The sequence below is a fragment of the Equus caballus genome, chromosome 16 (genome assembly GCF_041296265.1).
Source record: "Equus caballus isolate H_3958 breed thoroughbred chromosome 16, TB-T2T, whole genome shotgun sequence".
In the NCBI taxonomy this organism is placed as follows: domain Eukaryota; kingdom Metazoa; phylum Chordata; class Mammalia; order Perissodactyla; family Equidae; genus Equus; species Equus caballus.
Genome location: NC_091699.1, coordinates 14204726 through 14224507, shown reverse-complemented (window position 1 = coordinate 14224507; position 19782 = coordinate 14204726). Strand labels below are relative to the sequence as shown.

General features: G+C 40.5%; 1 protein-coding gene and 1 long non-coding RNA gene across 2 annotated transcripts in view; one reads left to right on the top strand and one right to left on the bottom strand.

Moving 5' to 3' along the window:
- Positions 1-19782, bottom strand: part of LOC111768288 (uncharacterized) — a 154977-nt gene that overhangs the window by 39953 nt on the left and 95242 nt on the right. The window contains exon 2 of the long non-coding RNA XR_011426783.1: positions 11396-11522. This is a non-coding gene — a long non-coding RNA (uncharacterized lncRNA). The remainder of the gene's footprint in view (positions 1-11395; positions 11523-19782) is intronic.
- On the top strand, positions 17241-18179 carry EQUCABV1R908 (vomeronasal 1 receptor equCabV1R908). Its single transcript, NM_001166855.1, is given in 1 exon segment — positions 17241-18179. A coding segment is annotated over 1 exon segment (939 nt).

Sequence of the window (19782 nt, the reverse complement as noted above, 5' to 3'; positions counted from 1 at the left end):
GGTACTGAGGTCCCCTACTCTTACTGTATAGTTGTTGATGTCTCCTTTTAGTTTTGTTAACAGTTGCTTTACAAATTTTGGTGCTCCTGTGTTGGGTGTGTATATATTTATAAGTGTTATGTCATCTTGATTAAACGTCCCTTTCATCATTATAAACTGCCCCTCTTTGTCTTTCTTTATCTGTTTTGCTTTGCAGTCTACTTTGTCTGATATAATTATGGCGACACCTGCTTTCTTATGTTCATTATTAGCTTGGAGTATTGTCTTCCATCCCTTCACTCTGAGTCTGTGTTTGTCTTTGGGGCTGAGGTGTGTTTCCTGGAGGCAGCATATTGTTGAGTCTTGTTCTTTACTCCATCCTGCCACTCTGTTTCATTTAACTGGAGAGTTCAATCCATTTACATTTAGAGTGATTATTGAAATGTGGGGGCCTACCGCTGCCATTTTATCACTTGTTTTCTGGTTCTCTTGCATTTCCTTTGTTTTCCACCCCATGATTTTTGGACTACTAATTCTGGTAGGTAGATTTCTACATTGGCTTTCTTGTTATTTGTAATTTGTGTCTTTATTCTTGTTATTTGTTTAGCAGTTACCAAGTGGTTTGTATAAAGCATCTCATAGATGAGATAGTCCATTTTCTGATAGCCTCTTATTTCCTTAGATTAAGACGTTCCATCCCTTTCCTCTTCCCCTTCTAGGTTGTTATTGTCAGATTTTTTTTCTCTTCCTTCTTGTGTTGTGAGTTTGTGGTTAAAATGACAAGATTATATTTATTCTTGGTGTTTCCCTTCCTTTTATCTTTAATGTTATACTTAACTTTTGCTAATCTGTTCTGATGGGGAGCTGCTACTTTCTGATTTTGTCTTTCTACTTATCTCCTTAGCTGTGGGTTTTGTAACCTCTTTCCTTTTTTTTATATTACAGGTATGAGGGTCTTCCTGAGCATTTCTTGTAGGGGAGGTTTTGTACCAATGACCTCCCTTTACTTTTATTTATCTGGGAAAGTTTTTATTTCTCCATCATATTTGAAGGATATTTTCACTGGATACAGTATTCTTCGCTGAAAGTTTTTGTCCTTCAGAGTTTTGAATATTTCATTCCACTCTCTTCTAGCCTGTAAGGTATCTGCTGAGAAATCTGCTGACTGCCTTATGGGGGTTCCTTTGTAGGTTATTTTCTTCTGCCTTGCTGCCCTTAGTATTTTCTCTTTGTCATTGACTTTTGCAAGCTTCACTCCTATATGCCTTGGGGTTGGTCTTTATACATTGATAAAGTTTGGAGATCTACTGGCTTCTGTCTCATGGAGTTCCATCTCTCTCCCCAGGTTTGGAAAATTCTCAGCCATTATTTCTTTGGACAGGCTTTCTCCCCCTTCTCCTTCTCTTGTCCCTGTGGGATACCTATAATCCTTATGTTGCATCTCCTAATTGAGTCGGATAATTCTTGGAGAGTTTCTTCATTTCTTTTTAGTCTTAGTTCTCTCTCCTCCTCTATCTGCAGCATTTCTATATTCCTATCCTCCAAATGGCTAATTATGTCCTCCATATTATCGACCCTACTGTTCAGAGAGTCCAGATTTTTCTTAATCTCCTCCATTGTGTTCTTCATCTCCAATATTTCTGATTGGTTCTTCTTTATAGAGTCAAGCTCTTTTGTGACATAGTTCCTGAACTCGTTGAGTTGTCTATCTGTATTCTCTTTTAACTCATTCAGTTTTTTAATGATGGCCATTTTGAATTCATTGTCATTTAGGTTATAGATTTCATTGTCTTTGGGATTGTTTTCTGGGTATTTGTCATTTACCTTCTGTTCCTGAGATTTAATATATTTTTTCATACTGCTGGATGGCGTGGATTTGTGCCTCCGCATAGAGATAGAGTTTAGTTACTGCTTCCACTTACTTCTACTGGAGTGTGTGTGGGGGGATCAGCTGTTTAATCTGAACCAACCAGGAACCCTGTCAGCTGTTGCTGACCAGACCTGGGCCCCTCCTTGTAGTCACAGTGGTCCTGTGGGGTCTCTCATCAGCTGTGGGGACAGTCGCAAGGGGTCCTCATGTTGCTGGTGCCTACTGTCACTGACCACCTAGATGTGCTCCCTCCTTAGGGTCTGCAGCAGTGTTATGGGCTTCCACAGTGACCAGGAGCAGGTTCACCTGGGTTCGCAGCTCTGTCACCATCAGGGCCTGCAAGATCTCACTTGTCCACTATGGGCCACAGCAGAGCTACGGGTATCTACTGCAGTCTGTGGTTAGCAAACCCAGCTGTGCTACTGCTGCCTCAGTGCCTTCCAGCCTTGTGAGTGCTGGATGGGGCCTCTCCACTAACGCTGCACAGAAGCTTTCACTGTGGCTGCTGTGGGACTGAGGATTTTCCCCTGGACCACAAAACAGACATGCTGGGACTCCACCCTGCAACTGCCCACTCACACGGGCTCACTGGGTGCCCCTTGAGCCCTCTGGGCCACAGCAGGAGACCGTGAATCAGAGGCAGCTGGCAGGCTGGTGCACCACCCTGGATCCTCCTGTCCCGGGGCCTCCCAGCATTCTGAATGCTGGGCAGAGCCTCTCCACTAATGCAGAGTAGAGGCTTGCCCCAGGGTTGCTGTGGGACTGTGGATTTTCCCCCTGGACCACAGCACAGGGCCGTTGGGGCACCAACCTACCCCCGCCCAGTCCCATGGGATCACTGGGTGTCCCTTGCCCCCTCTGGGACTCTGCCAGAGTCTGTGAGTTAGAGGCAGCTGGTGGGCTGCTGTACCACCTGGGATCCTCCTGTCCCAGGGCCTCCCAGCATTCTGAATGCTGGGCAGAGCCTCTCTGCTAATGCCAATAGACGCTTGCCCTGAGGCTGCTGTGGGACCGTGGATTTTTCCCCTGGACTGCAGAGCAGGGCCTTTGGGGCTCCAACCTGCCCCCACCAACTCACATGGGCTCACTGGGTGTCTCTTGCCCCCTCTGGGACACTACCAGAGCCTGTGAGTCAGAGGCAGCTGGCAGGCTCCTGCGCTGCCCGGGATCCTCCTGTCCTGGAGCCTCCCAGCATTCTGAATGCTGGACGGGGCCTCTCCACCAATGCTGAGTAGAGGCTTGCCTCGGCGGGTGCTGTGGGACCATTGATTTTCCCCCTGGGCTTAGGGGCAACTGTGGGGGGCTTAGGTAGGGCTGTAGTCACCTGTTTCCACAGTCGCTCCACCGGTGTGCACACATGCCTGCCCTTGGTGCATGGAGATGCTATGGGGGAGTCCACTGGAAGAAAGTCCCTTGCAGGTACTATGCTGACTGGGTGTGGGGGGTTGGAGAGTTTTCAGCTATCTCCACCTCCTCCTGGGGTGAAGTCCATCCACCTTCCAATGTATAGCAGCACGGGTCTCTCAGGCGTCCTGAGATGCTGTGTGGATATCCTTTGTTGGCTGATGAATGTCCACTTAGTTGTAGATTTGAAGGGGTAGAGACCAAGAAGACTGCTCACTCTGCCATGTTGCTGACATCACTCTCCTTTGTCCATTTTTTAATTGAGTTGTTAGGGGTTTTTTTCTTTTTTGTGTGGAGATGTATGTGCTCTTTGTATATTTTGGATATTAACCCCTTATCAGATATATGATTTGCAAATATCTTCTCCCAATTGTTAGATTGTATTTTCATTTTGCTGATGGTTTCCTTTGTTGTGAAGAGGAATTTTAGTTTGATGTAGTCCAATTTGTTTATTTTTTCTTTTGTTTCCCTTGCAGGTGAGACATGGTGTTTGAAAATATGCTGCTAAGACTGATATTGAAGAGTGTACTGCCTATGTTTTCTTCTATGTTTTATGTTTTCATGTCTTATGTTCAAGTCTTTAATCCATTTTGAGTTAATTTTTGTGTATAGTGTAAGATAATGATCTACTTTCATCTTTTTAAAATTATTTTATTTTATTTTTAAATTTTATTTATTTATTTATTTATTTTTTTGAGGAAGATTAGCCTTGAGCTAACATCTGCCACCAATCCTCCTCTTTTTGCTGAGGAAGATTGACCCTGAGGTAACATCCATGTCCATCTTCCTCTACTTTATACATGGGATGCCTGCCACAGCATGGCTTCATAAGCGGTGAGTAGGTCCACACCTGGGATCCAAACCAGCAAACCCTGGGCTGCCAAAATGGAGCATGTGAACTTAACTGCTGTGCCACTGGGCTGGCCCTTCTACTTTCATTATTTTTCATGTAACTGTCCAGTTTTCCCAACACCACTTATTGAAGAAATTGTCCTTTCTCCACTGTATGTTCTTGACTCCTTTGTCAGAAATTAGCTATCCATAGATGTGTGGGTTTATTTCTGGGCTCTTGAATCCATATTGTTGATCTGTATGTCTGTTTTTCTGCCAATACCATGCAGTTTTGATTGCTATAGGTTTGTAGTATATTTTAAAATCAGAGTATGAGACCTCCAGCTTGTTAATTTTTCCTCAAGATTCCTTTGGGTATCCAGGGTCTTTTGTTGTTTCATATAAATTTTAGGATTGTTTGTTCTATTTCTGTGAAAAGTATCATTGGAACTTTGATAGGGATTGCATTGAATCTGTAGACTTCTTTAGGAAGAATGGACATTTTAACGATGTTAATTCTTCCAATCTAAGAGCAGGAATAGCTTTCCATTACTTTGAGTCTTCTTCAGTTTCTTTCAACAATGTTTTATAGTTTCTACTCATTGGTTAAATTTATTTCTAGGTATTTTATTCTTTTTATCATGATTGTAAATGTGATCGTATTCTTAATTTCTCTTTCTGCTACTTCATTGTTAGTGTATAGAAATGCAACTGATTTTCGTATGTTGGTTTTGTATCCTGCAACTTTACTGTATTCATTTATTATTTCTAATGGTTTTTTTGGTGTATTCTTTAGGGTTTTCTATATATAGAATCATGTCATCTGCAAATAGTGAGAGTTTTACTTCTTCCTTTCGATTTGGATCACTTTTATTTCTTTTTCTTGCCTAATTGCTCTGGCTAGGACTTCCAATACTATGTTGAATAAGAGTGGTGACAGTGGGCATCCTTGTCTGGTTACTGTTCTTATATATATATATTTTTTGAGGAAGATTAGCCCTGAGCTAACTACTGCCAGTCCTCCTCTTTTTGCTGAGGAAGACTGGCCCTGAGCTAACATCATGCCCATCTTCCTCTACTTTATACGTGGGATGCCTACCACAGCATGGCGTGCCAAGCAGTGCCATGTCCGCACCTGGGATCTGAACCAGCAAACCCTGGGCCACTGAGAAGTGGAACGTGTGAACTTAACTGCTGCACCACTGAGCCAGCCCCCTGGTTACTGTTCTTAAAAGGATAGCTTTCAGTTTTTCATCCTTGAATATGATGTTAGCTGTGGGTTTGCCATATATGGCCTTTATTATGTTAAGGTATTTTCCTTATATACCCATTTTATTCAGAGTTTTTTCATAAACGGATGCTGTATCTTTTCAAGTGCTTTCTCTGCATCTATTGAGATGATCATGTGATTTTTATTCTTTATTTTGTTAATGTGGTGTATCACGTTGATTGATTTGTGGATGTTGAACCATCCCTACATCCCTGGAATAAATCCCACTTGATCATGGTGTATCATCTTTTGAATGTATTGTATTCGATTTGCTAGCTCTTTGTTGAGGATTTTTGGATCTCTGTTCATCAGTGATGTTGGCCTGTAATTTTCTTTTTTTTGTGTTGTCCTTATCTGGTTCTGGTATCAGGGTAATGTTGGCCTCGTAGAATGAGTTAGGAAGCTTCCCCTCCTCTTCAGTTATTTGGATGAGCTTGAGAAGGATAGACGTTAAGTCTTCTTTGAATGTTTGGTAGAATTCACCAGAGAAGCTGTCTGGCACTGGATTTTTGTTTTGGGGAGGTTTTTGATTACTGTTTTGATCTCCTTGGTGGCGATTCATCTGCTCAAATTCTCTATTTCTTCTTGATTCAGTTTTGGAAAGTGGTATAATTCTAAGAAGTTATCCATTTCTTCAAGATTATCCAATTTGTTGGCATATAGCTCTTCATAGTATTCTCTATAATGCTTTGTATTTCTGAGGCATCCATTGTAACTTCTCCTCTTTCATTTCTGTTTTTATTTATTTGAGCCTTCTCCCTTATTTTCTTGATGAGTCTAGCTAGAGATTTTCAATTTTGTTTATCTTTTCAAAGAGCCAGCTCTTCATTTATTTTTTCAATTATTATTTTACTCTCTACTTTGTTTATTTCCACTCTGATTTTTATTATTTCCTTCCTCCTACTGATTTGGGCCTTTGTTTGTTCTTCTTTTTTGCAGTTTGTTTACATGCACTGTTAGAATGTTTATTTGAGATTTTCCTTGTTTCTTGAGGTAGACCTGTATTGCTGTACACTTCCCTCTTAGAACTGTTTTTGCTGTATCCCATAGATTTTTGCATGTCCTGTTTTCATTTTCATTTGTCTCCAGGTATTTTTTATTTTTCCTTTGATTTCTTTGTTGACACAGCAGTTGCTCAGTAGCATTTTGTTTAATGTCCATATATTTTTGGTTTTTTTCAGTTTTCTTCTTGTAGTTGATTTCTATTTTCATACTGTTGTGGTCAGAAAAGATGCTTGATATAATTCAATCTTCTTAAATTTATTGAGACTTGTTTTGTGGCCTAATGTGTGATCTATCCTGGAAAATATTCCATGTGCATTTGAAAAGAATGTGTATTCTGTGCTTTTTGGATGGAATGTTCTGTATATATCTGTCTGTTTGATCTAATGTGTCATTTAAGGCCAATGTTTCCTTATTGATCTTCTGTTTTGATGATCTATCCATTGATGTAAGTGAAATGTTACAGTTCCCTATTATTATTATGTTACTCTCTATTTCCCCTTTTATGTCTGTTAATGATTGCTTTATATATTTCTGTGCTCCTATGTTGGGTGGATAGATATTTACAAGTGTAATATCCTCTTGTTGGATTGTTCCATTTATCATTATGTTGTGCCCTTCTTTGTCTTTTGTTAAAGTTTTTGTTTCAAAGTCTATTTTGTCTGACGTAAGTATTGCAACTCAAGCTTTCTTTTCATTGCCATTTGCGTGGAGTATCTTTCTCCACCCCTTCACTTTCAGTTTGTAATTGTCTTTAGGTCCAAAGAGTGTCTCTTGTATGCAGCATATATATGGTTTTCTTTTTTTAATCCATTCAGCCACCCTATGTCTTTTGACTGGAGCATTTAATCCATTGACATTTAAAGTAACTATTGATGAGTATGTACTTATTACCATTTTGTTACTTTTTTCTGGGTGTTTTAGTAGTTCTTCTCTGTTCCTTTCTTCTGTTGCTCTCTTCACTTGTGCTTTGATGGCTTTCTTTAGTCTTATGTTTGGGTTCCTTTCCTTTAATTTTTTGCATAGTTATTACAGACTTCTGGCTTGTGATTACCATGACATTCAGATATAATGACCTATATAATTGTTATCTATATTAAGTTGATAGTCTCCTAAGTTTGACCTCTTACTAAAAGCCCTACTCTTTTACTCCCCTCCCCCATTTTATGTTTTTGTAACATATCTAACCTCTGTTTTTGTGTGTGTATCCTTTAACCTCTAATCATGGAAATAAATAATTTTAGTACTTTTGTTTATTGACCTTCATAGGCGGTTGATCTGTTACCTTCACTATATATTTGCCTTCACCAGTGATTTCTCTTTCTTTGATAATTTTCTTATTCCTATTTGTGGTCTTTTCCACTTAAATAAGTCCCTTTAACATTTCTTGTAAGCCTGGATTTTGGTGATAAACTCCTTGAATTTTTGCTTTTCTGGAAAACTCTTTCTCTCTTCTTCCCTTCTGAATGATAACCTTGCTGTGTAGAGTATTCTTGGCTGTGGATTTTTTCCTTTCAGCACTTTGAATATTTCGTGGCACTCACTTCTAGCCTGTAAAGTTTCTGACGAGACGTCTGCTGATAGATAACCTTATACCGTTTCCTTTGTATGTAACTTCTTGCCTTTCTCTTGCCTTTAGGATTCTCTCTTTATCTTTAATTCTTAACATTTTAATTATAATGTGTCTTGGGGTGGGCCTCTTTGGATTCATCTTGTTTGGTGCTCTCTTTGCTTCCTGTACCTGGCTGTCTGTTTCCTTCCTTAGGAAGGAAATAGCTGAAAAATAGCTGACAATTTTGAGCTTCTATTTATTCACATATATTCTCTGCCCCTTTGTCTCGCTCTTCTCCTTCTGGAACACCTATAATACACATGTTAGTCCACTTGATGTTGTCCCAGAGATCCCTTAGACTGTCCTCGTTCTTTTTAATTCTTTCTTTTTTCTGTTCAGCTTGGGTGATTTCCTTTAGTCTTTTGTCCATCTTGCTGATTCATTCTTCTGTGTCATCTACTCTTGATTCCCTCTGGTGAAATTTTCACTTCTATTATTGTATTCTTCAGTTCTGATTGGCTCTTTTTTATATTTTCCAATTCTTTGTTGAGATTCTCACTGTGTTCATCTATTCTTCTCCCAAGATCAGTGAGCATCCTTATGACTACTAGTTTGTACTCCTTATCAGGCATATTATTTATCTCTGATTGCTTAGTTCTTTTACTGAGGATTTGTCCTGTTCCCTTATTTGGAACATATTCCTTTTCTCTTCATTTTGCCCATTTCGCTGTGATTATTTATGTATTAGGTAAATCAACTACATCTCCCAATCTTGGAGAAGTGGCCTTTTGTGAGAGATGCCCTATGAGGCCCAGCAATGTCATTCCCTCTTGCTACCATTTCAAATGTTCCAGGAATACCCCCTGTATGGTCTGCATGTGCCCTTCTGTTGTGGTGGGGTTGTTCCTGCTGCAAGTGCATGGGTAGGCTAAGCTGCACCTTGGCTGGCTGATTGTAAGAATCAGCTGCGTGTGGCTGCTATGGTCACTTTAGTCACTTTATTGGTTGGGGGAGCCCCAGCACTGCTGGCTACAGGGTCTAATAGCACACACCTGCACCTGCTGCTATATTGCTGTTAAGTGAGTCATGCTCCCAGCATGGCTGGTTGCTAGGCTCCAGGGCACACAATTGCTATAGGCCTTTAGGCTGTGAGGCTGTTGTCAGCTCTCTCAGGAGCACAGCTGGGCAGGGCTGGCTTCAGGCATGGCAGCACACAATCATTTCTGGCATTGGAAGGTGGGGTAGATCTCCTACATGGCTGTTTGAGAAGGCCAGCAGCACAAGTCTGCTTCAGCTTGACAAGCCTCACTGCCCATGGGGCCATGCACCCTGTCAACACAGTCCTGCCCAATGTGCAACCCCTGTGCAAAAAGAATGGACCCACTTGCCCTGCTGCAGAGGTTTCACACACTTTGCCTACATGGGCCCACAAGTTCCCTGTGGGCTTGCTGGTAGGTGGGGCCCATGCCTAGGGCAGGCTGCTTGCCCTGGCTGAGCTAGATTAAATCAGTGCTCTAGTGGGTGGGGTAAACCCCTGCCTTAATAGGCCAGGGGAAGAACTCCAATGGCATCTGCCAGCAGCTCTGTCAGTATACCTGTACTAGGTCACAATAATGGCTGCCACCAGTGTGTCAGTCCCTCGGAAGGTGGTCCCAGTTGCCTCCTGCCTCCCTGAGATGTGCTCAGAGCTTATCAAGTGAGTCTCTTTTCACCAAAGGACTGTGTACATTTTTTGTGATTTTGTGTTGCTTTCCAGAACTGGTGAATTTGTACGTGAGCCCTTTAAGAGCAAGCTTTTCTTTCTCTTATGTTTCAGAGCTTTTCTGGGTGTATCCCCTGTGGTTGTTAATAGCAAAGCCAAATATTATGATACTTGTCTCGGTTGTGCTGAGTTCAAAAGCTGCTCATTGTGGCATAGCTCTCCCACTTAGATCCCCTGCTCCTCTAGGGAGAGCTTCGTATCTTAAGACTGATCCCGTCTGTGAAGTGCTATGGCTAGAATGTGTACTTTTTCATCTCCAGGAAAATCCTTCTTCCTCTTCCACCTCAGTCAGCACTGTCCCTTGCTGTGGGTTTATTTTATCCAGTTTCTGGTTCTCTCTCGGGGTAATTGTTCCAGGGATACTTGTAAATTTGTTGTGTCCATGGGAGGAGGTGAGTTCAGAGTCCTCCTATGCTTCCATCTTCTCTGCTTCTGAGCAATCTCTCTGCTTAATTTTTTCAGTGCTTATATAGAGGAATAATAGCTTGGAGCTTCCATTTTGCTGCCATCCCTCTGATGACATTTAATTACTTGCTTGCAGATAGTTTCTTGAGAAAAAGCCAAGTTTATCTGGCTGTTGCGTCTGCTGGATACTGCTCACTCGACCCTGTTGGAGAAGATAATTTTGCTGTTTGGCATGTGGGGTGTTGTCTGCAGCCGCAAGGGGCAAGGAATGACAGGTACCGCAAAGGCTACTCCGTGGTTTAAGTAATCAGAGTTTATTGATAAAGGGGAACAGAACAAGGAGCAGGGAAACAAAGAACAACAAATCAGTACTTACAACATCCACCCCACAATCAGCCCGGGAAGTCCCAAAAGGGTTACGGCGGGCGGGAGTGCCAATCGTCCGGGTCTGAGGCAGAGCGTCCTCTCCTCAGTGAGACTCCCAATTGTTCTATATTTGTGACTCCCTTTTATTGCAATGTTTTTTGAGTTCTGACTTAGGGTTTTAGGCATTTAGATACTTTGAGTTATTTCCTTTTGTTCCCATGGATGGGATGTTTTTATTTTTTTGTTTCTGTGGATGGGATGTTTGTATAGTCCGGTCAGGTGCCATCAGGGTGGCCAGCCCAGAGAAGGAACATGACGCAGGACATTATTTTATTAACTTGTGCCTTGTGGTCAGGGTCGAAGTGGCTATCTCCAGCTTTGAGCCCAGACACGTTCTTTCACATAGGCCCTGGTCCCAGATCCCAGTCCCTGGAAGGTGGGGAGGTCAATGAACTCTGTACATGGGGTTACCACCCCCACGTGGCTTTTTACTTGCTTCTCAGTATGTCTTATCAACAGCTGAAGATGAAGGCCTCCGTATTTCTGATCGGGGGCAGCAAGGACAGACATGGGAAGTGAATCCACTGATCATGGCCTGGGTCGGGCCACGTAACTAATTATGGTACTTTTCATTAAGCCAATAGTGTCAGTGTCAGGTCTATAATAGCATAGCTAGGTACATAATGATTTATTTCCCTGAGCATTTTACTTTTTTCTATTTAAACCTCTTGGAATAGACAGGAACTTTTGTTTCTTTCCTAATGAATTTAATAATTTAAAAAATTGAGAGTTCTTCAAGATCACATTATAACATTTTTGCTTTCACAAAATATTCTTATTATGCCTGTGGGTTTGTCTACTGCTAGAAAACCCTCTTGTCAGCACCACACTGGTCTGTCCTGTTGTATTTCTCATTTGCTGCCCTGGAGGGCTCAGCGATGAGATTTCTCGTACCTCAGTCACAGAAGGCAAAATGCGGCCAGCTCGTTTCCGAGATGTGTGTTCTGTCTCATGAAGGGTCTGGGGTCTTCTTACGCAGGAGATGCATATTCTACAGCATTTAGGCCCACTCTAGGGATTCCTGGAAAATGAAAAGAAATTGGGTTAAAAAACTTTTGCTGCCTTCAGCCATGGCCAGAGGGATATTTTTAATATCTTATTTAACCTGAAAGAGAGCTTGAAACCTGAAATTAAGGCTCAGAAATCATGGACTACATAACCAATAATACTGGGAAACCACACGTGCCACCTGAGAATCGACCTAGGGCTGAGGGTGCCCATCACACACTGTAGGGGACACTCAGAGCCACTGTGAACTCACCCGAGGAGCCAGGAATCTCCCACCCCAGAGTAGTGGCATTACCAAGTATCAGATGGGATTTACTAATTTGCTCTTAGAATCAAGATGAGAGAACTTGGTATTGTCTACTATGACTGTCACCCTTCTGATCCCTCCACACACATGTGGCAGGGGAACTGATGGGAAAGCTTTGAGCACAGCTCTTCCCAGATTGTTATTTTCCAGGAGAGAATAAAGTAAAGTTAAGAGACAGGTAAAATGTTCCATCGGGGATGCCATGGTTCTGTCCTCCCCAGCCAGATCTTGTCACCTGTCTACAGACACTAAAATTACAGGCCTGCAGAGAGATGTGCTAATGACATCCCTGCCTTTAAACTGGGCGGCTTCTTCTCACTTGCACAGATCACCCCACACGTCCGTCTGGTAAGCGCCTCTTTATTGCACAGACTCAGAATCAGTGTGTGGGCAGGGTCTCAGGCAGGCCATGGAAAAGGGCAAATTGGGTCTAATAGTGTTTTTTTTTTTTTGGTATCCTTAGATACAGCTGTAGCCATCCTCTACAGTTCAGAGGATTGTTTTCTGTATAATTTATGGGAAATTTCCTTAATATCTTTTTCTTTTAATTTGGTGATTCATAAAATTTAGTTGACTTTTTCCATATGAAATATTTGAATAATTTTATCTTCCCCTTCATTTCTCTGAATAAAATGACTGTCATTTACTTGCTTTATCAGTTCTCAAGACCCATATTATTGTGTTATCTAGCTATTTTAGACTAAAACATTAATAATTCATAGTCATCAAGGAAGGGATAAGTTTTGACTCTAGATTTTCATTAAACATACTCAGTTTTGCTTCTCTTACCTTCATAAACCAGTTAGTAATATTATGTAATAAGTGCCTCTGTCATTTGGGTAATTAAAAAAATAAATATTTACATGGCATTGATTTCAAAGTTCTTTTGAAGGAAATGAGTTTCTTTGTTCAAAACATTGGCTTATAAAGAAAGTTTAACCTCGTATTCCTACAAAATAACAATATTTTCTCATGAAGACATATGGTGTCCCAGGTTTAATTTCATAAATTTAAATTAATGCTGTCAGTTCTTAAGCGTGTGTTCTGGTAGCTAGGATATTTCAAATTAGAGGTGGTGACTGTGAGTGACTTAAAGAAAACAAAGTGATGACAATGGCGATTTCCCCTGCCTGGCTCCCCAAGACCCCAGAGTCTTTTCTCCGTATACTATTCGTTTAAACATGCCTCTTCCCCTTTCATTGCTAACGGATGTGCCCAAACCTTTTTAGTTAAGGGGAGAATTTGGGACACGATGAGCCGTATCTGGCAGTGATCTCTGCGTTTGGGTTTTTATATCTCCCCCCCCCCAAACTATATCTTTTTGTGCACTTATTGTGAACAGATAAATGTAAACTAATCAACTTTTCTTGTTACTAAGATGCAAGAATATGATGACAAGAGAACGTGAAAGCTGTTCAGCGAGGAGGCCAGACTTCGTTCTTCTTTCATTATTGGGTTCATCAGGGAAATGGATCCTCCTGCAGCGCTGTCTGAGTCTCCCAGTAATGACAGGTTAGTGTTTGTGATGAAGTGGCCCTGGGGCTTCCTATGTCTTTACTTTGGAATAATACTTTCTCTTCTCCTGATTTTTCTCAAGAGATTTAAAAATGCTGGTACTATAAACGTTCTAGCTCCCAATGTGCATCCTCAGCTGTGCTTTACAATTCTTTCAATTTGCAGAAACAATGGATAGTTCTAACCAATGTTTCTCAGAAATACTGCTATTCATTTACCCAAATAGTCTTCAAATTTTTCTGTATTTGTCTGGAGTTCATACATTTCACTTAGGCCTGTCATCTAGTTGGTGATGATTTTGCCTTCCCCGGATGTGCCAGCTGTTTCTTCACGGTTCTCTCGATAGCTCTTCAGCTAGAGCTGCGCCACAAGGTAGAATGTGTTGCCCAGGATGCTCACGGCTCAAACTGACACACTTTGTGAATGGTGAGTCTCACCTGCCAGATACTTTTGCTTTGTTTTTTAACTTTAATTTACAGATGATGATGATAGCGATGAAAACAATGATGAAATTGAGCTTTATGATGACAAACCAAAGTATGCTCTATCGTGTGTCAAACGCACATTGCTAAGTGCCAGACATAAATCACATCATTTACACATCATCTCGACCTAGAGTTGTGCGTTATTATGCTCATGGTGCAGATGAGAAAACAGTTGTGCCCTTTCTTCCTTCCCTTCACCCTGTAATCTGTCCCACCCACAGTGTCATAAACACCCAAACTTGCACTGGAGTCTAGTAGGGGGTTTCTTTGTTCCAATACACTCTCCAGGTCTCTTCTGACCATTGGATTGAATGCAATGACCTTAAGATTGGATTGTGGCCCATTTGATGATGCTATGTACCACTTATTATCCATGATTTGGGTAATTGCAGAATGTCTAAGGTGATTGTCTCCTTGATCAGGGTATTAAAGGGAGTCTTAACTGCATTACCTTTGGCCTGAGGGTGACTCAGCCTTCACTATCAGCTCTGACATCTTCTGACTAACTCTCTTTGGTAACTCTCCAAAGAGAATGCTCAGATTTCTACCTGACATTTCTTACTGCATTTATGTTTTCCTCCCCCTACCCTGCCCACTTAGCCTTTCCTTCCTTTTTTTTCCAGTGTGGCCTCTCTGAATATGACCTATTTCATAATTTCCTTCTGTGTTATATGTCATTATATTCAGAACCTCAAGTCTCTCTGAGGGCAGCTTATTTTCTCCAGTGTGTGAAATGAGATTTTTGTGCTTGGTACATTGAATGAGTCAGGAACCATCTCAGCATCAACCACTCCTAAAAGCCTTATTTGAGGAGGATCTTCTGGATCATTCTGCTATGGCAAAGAGTTTTATTCTGTCATGCTGATCTCCTAAACAGTGGTGTGCAGTTCAGGTGGTAAGCGTGATGAAGGATGGCTGTGAGAGGACACACTGGCAGAATTTATTTTAGCTTGTTTTTATAAAATGTTCATATTCTCTGGAATATGTTTTCTAATAAAATACTCTATTAGCATAGAAATAGGTATATATCTTTCCTTATAATATTTACACACAAATATAGAACCCAGATATTCAGAGGGTGTATTTCGCTGATACAGTTGTGTGTGATTCTTGACATTGAGATAACTGGATGATCACAGTTACATTTTCTGTTGTCTCTCCTGGCACTGCATGGGAACAAATATAAGTGGGTGCTCATAAATGCATCAAATTATGTCTCTTTCCTTAATCAGTATTCTGGAAAAAGGAGATAAAGTTTTCCAGCTCTTACTGGGCAATTTCTCCTGTAGAAAAATAATATTTTCTAGTTGTTTCAAAGCAATGACCACCTGAACCATGATTTCCTGAACGTTATTGCAAATTCATGGTGTCTGCACATTCCTTAAACATTTGTGTTTGCAGGACTGCAGTCCCCCAAAGAAAGCTGAAAATGATGGAGTCTTACATCCTCAATTTACAGATGACTAGTTTTACTTTTCTGTGTATTTGTATTTTTTTAAACTGAAATAAAACTAAAGCCTGTATTTCACAGCAATAACGTGATAGAAGTCAATTTCATAATTTTTATTTTATTTCATTCTCATTCTTTTAAAATATCTTTAAAAATGTTATTATATATCTAATGTTATTCTTAAAATATTAACAGTCTGTAGTTTTTCACTTACATGAAATAGATGCATAGAAATAAGTATATGGCATGTATAAGTACATAGAAGATGCAGAAACCATTAGGGCTATGTGCTTAATAGTGTGTGACCACAAAGCTTGAGACAGATGGGTCAGTACATTAATATTTTTCTGTCGTTTCTCATGGGCATAGGAAGGAAGCAAATCCTAATTTTCTGAATGCGTGAATGGAGAAAATGGTGTCACTAACTTCAATAACACGGAAAAGATTAGCTTTTTCTAATGCTACTAGGAAACTCCTATTTTAGACAATGAAACTTTTCCAAAGGTTTCAGACCATTTTTCCAACTAGTCTTCAAGTACTTCAATGTTCATGGCTCCTTAACATTTCTGAACTCCCTTTGTAACTTAGTTATAAAGCCACAAGGCACTGAGTAGCTGTGAAAACAATTTAGCTTTATACCTTTGATTTTCAAATGATAAAACCATAAGAATATGTGACTAGACCCATTTTACAATGTTATGTACCTCATGTTTAAAGGGTTTGAATTAAAACTGAAATAAAGTAAATACCTGCATTCCATAGGGAAATCGTCCTTGAGAAGGTCATCAGTGAATTCCCTAGTCTAATTGTCACACTTGGGCCCCATGACTGGAAAATCCCATTGCTTACTTCAAGGAGACTTGAATGCTTGAACCCCTATGGGGTTACGCCTTTCAGGGTTTGGGGTGGAACCTATATTCTAATTAAAACACTAAAAAGGAATGACCCCAAATCTACTTAAATTGTGGTTATATTTTCTACCTGATTCCACATGCCTAAGAATGGAAGGGAAAGAAATCTTGGAATGTGGTCTTGTGTATAATTGATAACTCTATTCTGCCCACTTAGACTAGGTTTTTTCTTGCATGATAATCAAAAACATGTAAAATAAATCTTGTAAGATTCATAAAAAAGACTTAAAATTCCATCACAGTCCTATGTTCAGAGATTGTTAAAAAGAGTCGACTACTTTGGCAGTCATTCACCTCTCCATTTTAGGCAGGGACATCCCAGGACATTATTGCGAGAACTGCATTAACTCTCCCATGTCACGTATGTGAGGAACTACATAATAAAAACAGTAGCTAACATTTTTCTAGAGATCACTATGTGCCGAAACACTTCCATGTTTAGCATGTATATGTAATCTTTTTATACTCATAGGATCTCTTCAATGAAGACAACATGACCATATTTTGCAGACGAGATAACTGGGGCTCATTTGTGGTAAGTGATTGCTGAAGGTCACACTTTCAGTGAGTGTCAGATCATAGATTTAAATTTAAGCAGTCTGACTTCACAGCTCACATATTTCAGTGTTTTGTCTGTTAATACATTAAGACTATTTGGCCAGGCAATAAATAAACCAGAATGAAGATAGCACTGAGATCATATAACTATGTGCATTGCTGTACCACTGACACTCTTTGCTTGAGAGGGTCTCATTTTCACTTTTCTGCAATCCTTGTCAATCGTATTCACCCAAAATTGTAGAGGTCTTGCTACGTACTGGGCGTTTTATCAGCTTGTTGCAGATCCAAAGTAAATAAATCATTGCCTTGTCCTTGAAAAACTCAAAGATGAGATTGGCTTCAGTACTGAAGGGTGAAAAAGAATGTATCAGGATTAATCCACATATTTTGATGGTGGCAATAGTGTTTACTGAGATGATGAAAGTGGTAGTATTTGTCATAGAGATAATTTATTTTGTTTTTCTCCTTAGATATTAATGACATGCTTCTTTTCACCAGAAAGATGAATACAAACAATGAAAAACTCTACACTTCTATTGCCATAAAAAATGCGCTTTTCTCCCAAATTGTCCTTGGGATCACAGCCAATACCATCCTTCTTCTCTTCCACGTCCACACCTTGATTCTCAAGCACAGGCCTAAGCCCACCGACTTGACCATCGGTCACTTGGCCCTAATCCACATAATAATGCTGCTAACCATGGGGTTCATGGTTACAGAAAGTTTTGGGTCTCAGAATTTTTGGAACGTCGTCAAATGTAAGTCAGTTATCTACTTGTACAGGTTGACGACGAGCCTGTCCGTTTGTACCACCTGCCTACTGAGCATCCTCCAAGCCATCATCCTCAGCCCCAGAAGCTCCCATTTGGCAAAGCTCAAGCATAAATCCTCACACCACAACCTGTATCGCATTCTCCTCCTACGGGTCTTCAATATGTCCATTAATGCTTGCTGCTTAATCTCCACCATTGCCACCCTCAATGTGACCTCAGCCCATCTTCTGTTTGTCACTGAATCCTGCTCTCTTTTACGCTTGAGTTACCTCCCTGAGTACATATTTTCCACATTGGGGATATTCTGGGACATTTCCTTTATAGGGCTCATGGCCCTCTCAAGTGGACACATGGTGACTCTCTTGTACAGGCATAAGAGGCAGTCCCGGCATCTTCACAGCACCAACCTTTCTCCAAAAGCATCCCCAGAAGAAAGGGCCACCCACACCATTCTGTTGTTTCTGAGTGTCTTTGTGTTTGTGTACTTTTTGGATTATATTACCTCCGTCTCCTTAGAAATGTGGTGGGACAATGACTCAGTTCGTCAACACGTCCACGTGCTGGTGACCAACAGCTATGCCACAGTCAGCCCTTTGGTGCTAATCAGTACTGAAAAAAGAATAATGAAAGTTTTAAAATCCGTGTGTGGAAGGACAGTAAATGCTTAATTATTCAGTGATAGACTCTCTCTCTCTCCCTCTTTTTTCATCCTGTACTTTTATTTCCAATTTTGTAAAAATTTGTTCTTGTGAAAAAAGTAATTTCTGAAGGAGCCGGAACTTTTGCATTTGCTCTTTGTAAAGATGCTAACTTGCAAATTTACGGTTCTGTTACTGTACATCTCAAACGTGTTATCTTTCCATCTCTCTTAGTACCTAAGATGCATTTAGCCTTGGCAAGAAAAATGACACCAAACTCAATGCACCTTGGAAGAATTAATCTTGTTTAACCAGAGTAAGAGAAAAATCTGCATAAGCATAATTGACTCAATTAATATGGCTGATGTAATTAGTGTTATAGCTTATTTCTTTTATCAAAGCAACAAACAGATATAATGGGAATAAAATTCCCTTGACATTAAATCTAGTAGCATTTCTAATCATAATGATTACACTTTTCATTTTTCCACTTATTTCATCTCTCTTTTCCCTCAAATTTCATAAACCTTTTATTTTCATAATTTAAATTTTTTTTCATGAATGTTTTATTTTCATTCAAGTAATGAACCCATAGGGTATAAACTAAGGGTTATATTAGCCCTACCAGGGGCAACATGGAGTAGATGAGAGAACACATATGCCATCAAAACAGATGTAAGTTCAAATCCTGGTTCTGGCTTCTGGTGGCCTTGTGGCCTTGAACTAATGGCTTAACTCTTCAAGCCTCAGTTTCCTAAATTGTAACATAGAGACAAGATCTATTTGCAGGATTATCAGGCATATCAGAAATAATAATAGTAATAGCTACCATTATTGTGTGCTTTCTATGTGTGAGACACTTTACACATATGTAAAGTCTTTTAATGATCACAATAACACTGTGAGGAGAATGCTATTACTATGCCCATTTTAGAGAGGAGGAGACTGAAGCCCAGAGAAATTTGGTGAGTTGCTCAAGATGACATAGGAAATAAGTGGAGAAGGCAGGATTTGAACCCTGGCCATCAGGCTCTAGAGCCTGTGCTTTCAGCCTATAGGAGACAATCTGTTTCGAGATGGTGCCCTTAATACAATGAACTTCATTTTGTAAATGCTATCAGAGTCACAGCAAACACTGCAGACAACATGAGACTAGAATGCCAACCTCAACACAATACTCCTTCAGCTTGATCTCCCAGTGGGGTGGTGAAGAGATGGTGTAGGTTGGCAGATGGGAGAGCAAGGGCAGGACCACCTAGTTCTTATTCTGCTTCTATCCTCCTGGTCAAGGGCAAGGACCATGGATTAGATAGAAGAGAAGAGAGTCTCTTAAACAAATGCAGAGATACAGCTGAATGGCAAGGGGCTAGATGGTTTTACATCTGGTAAAGTGGCAATTGCTAAAGAAAGCTGGCTGCTGGATTCATGGCAAAAGGGACAGTTATTTTTGGCAAATGTCAATTCTGCATTTTGCGTAAGGACAAAATGGGTTGCTTGTGAAATCCACCCCACAAAAAGCTGAGGGGATCAGGAAATAGAATGGATCTAATGGTCAAGATCCAAAACTAATGGAAACTTGTGGTGCATTAATCATGGCGTCCAGAACCATGGAGGTGATGGTCTTTCTCTATTC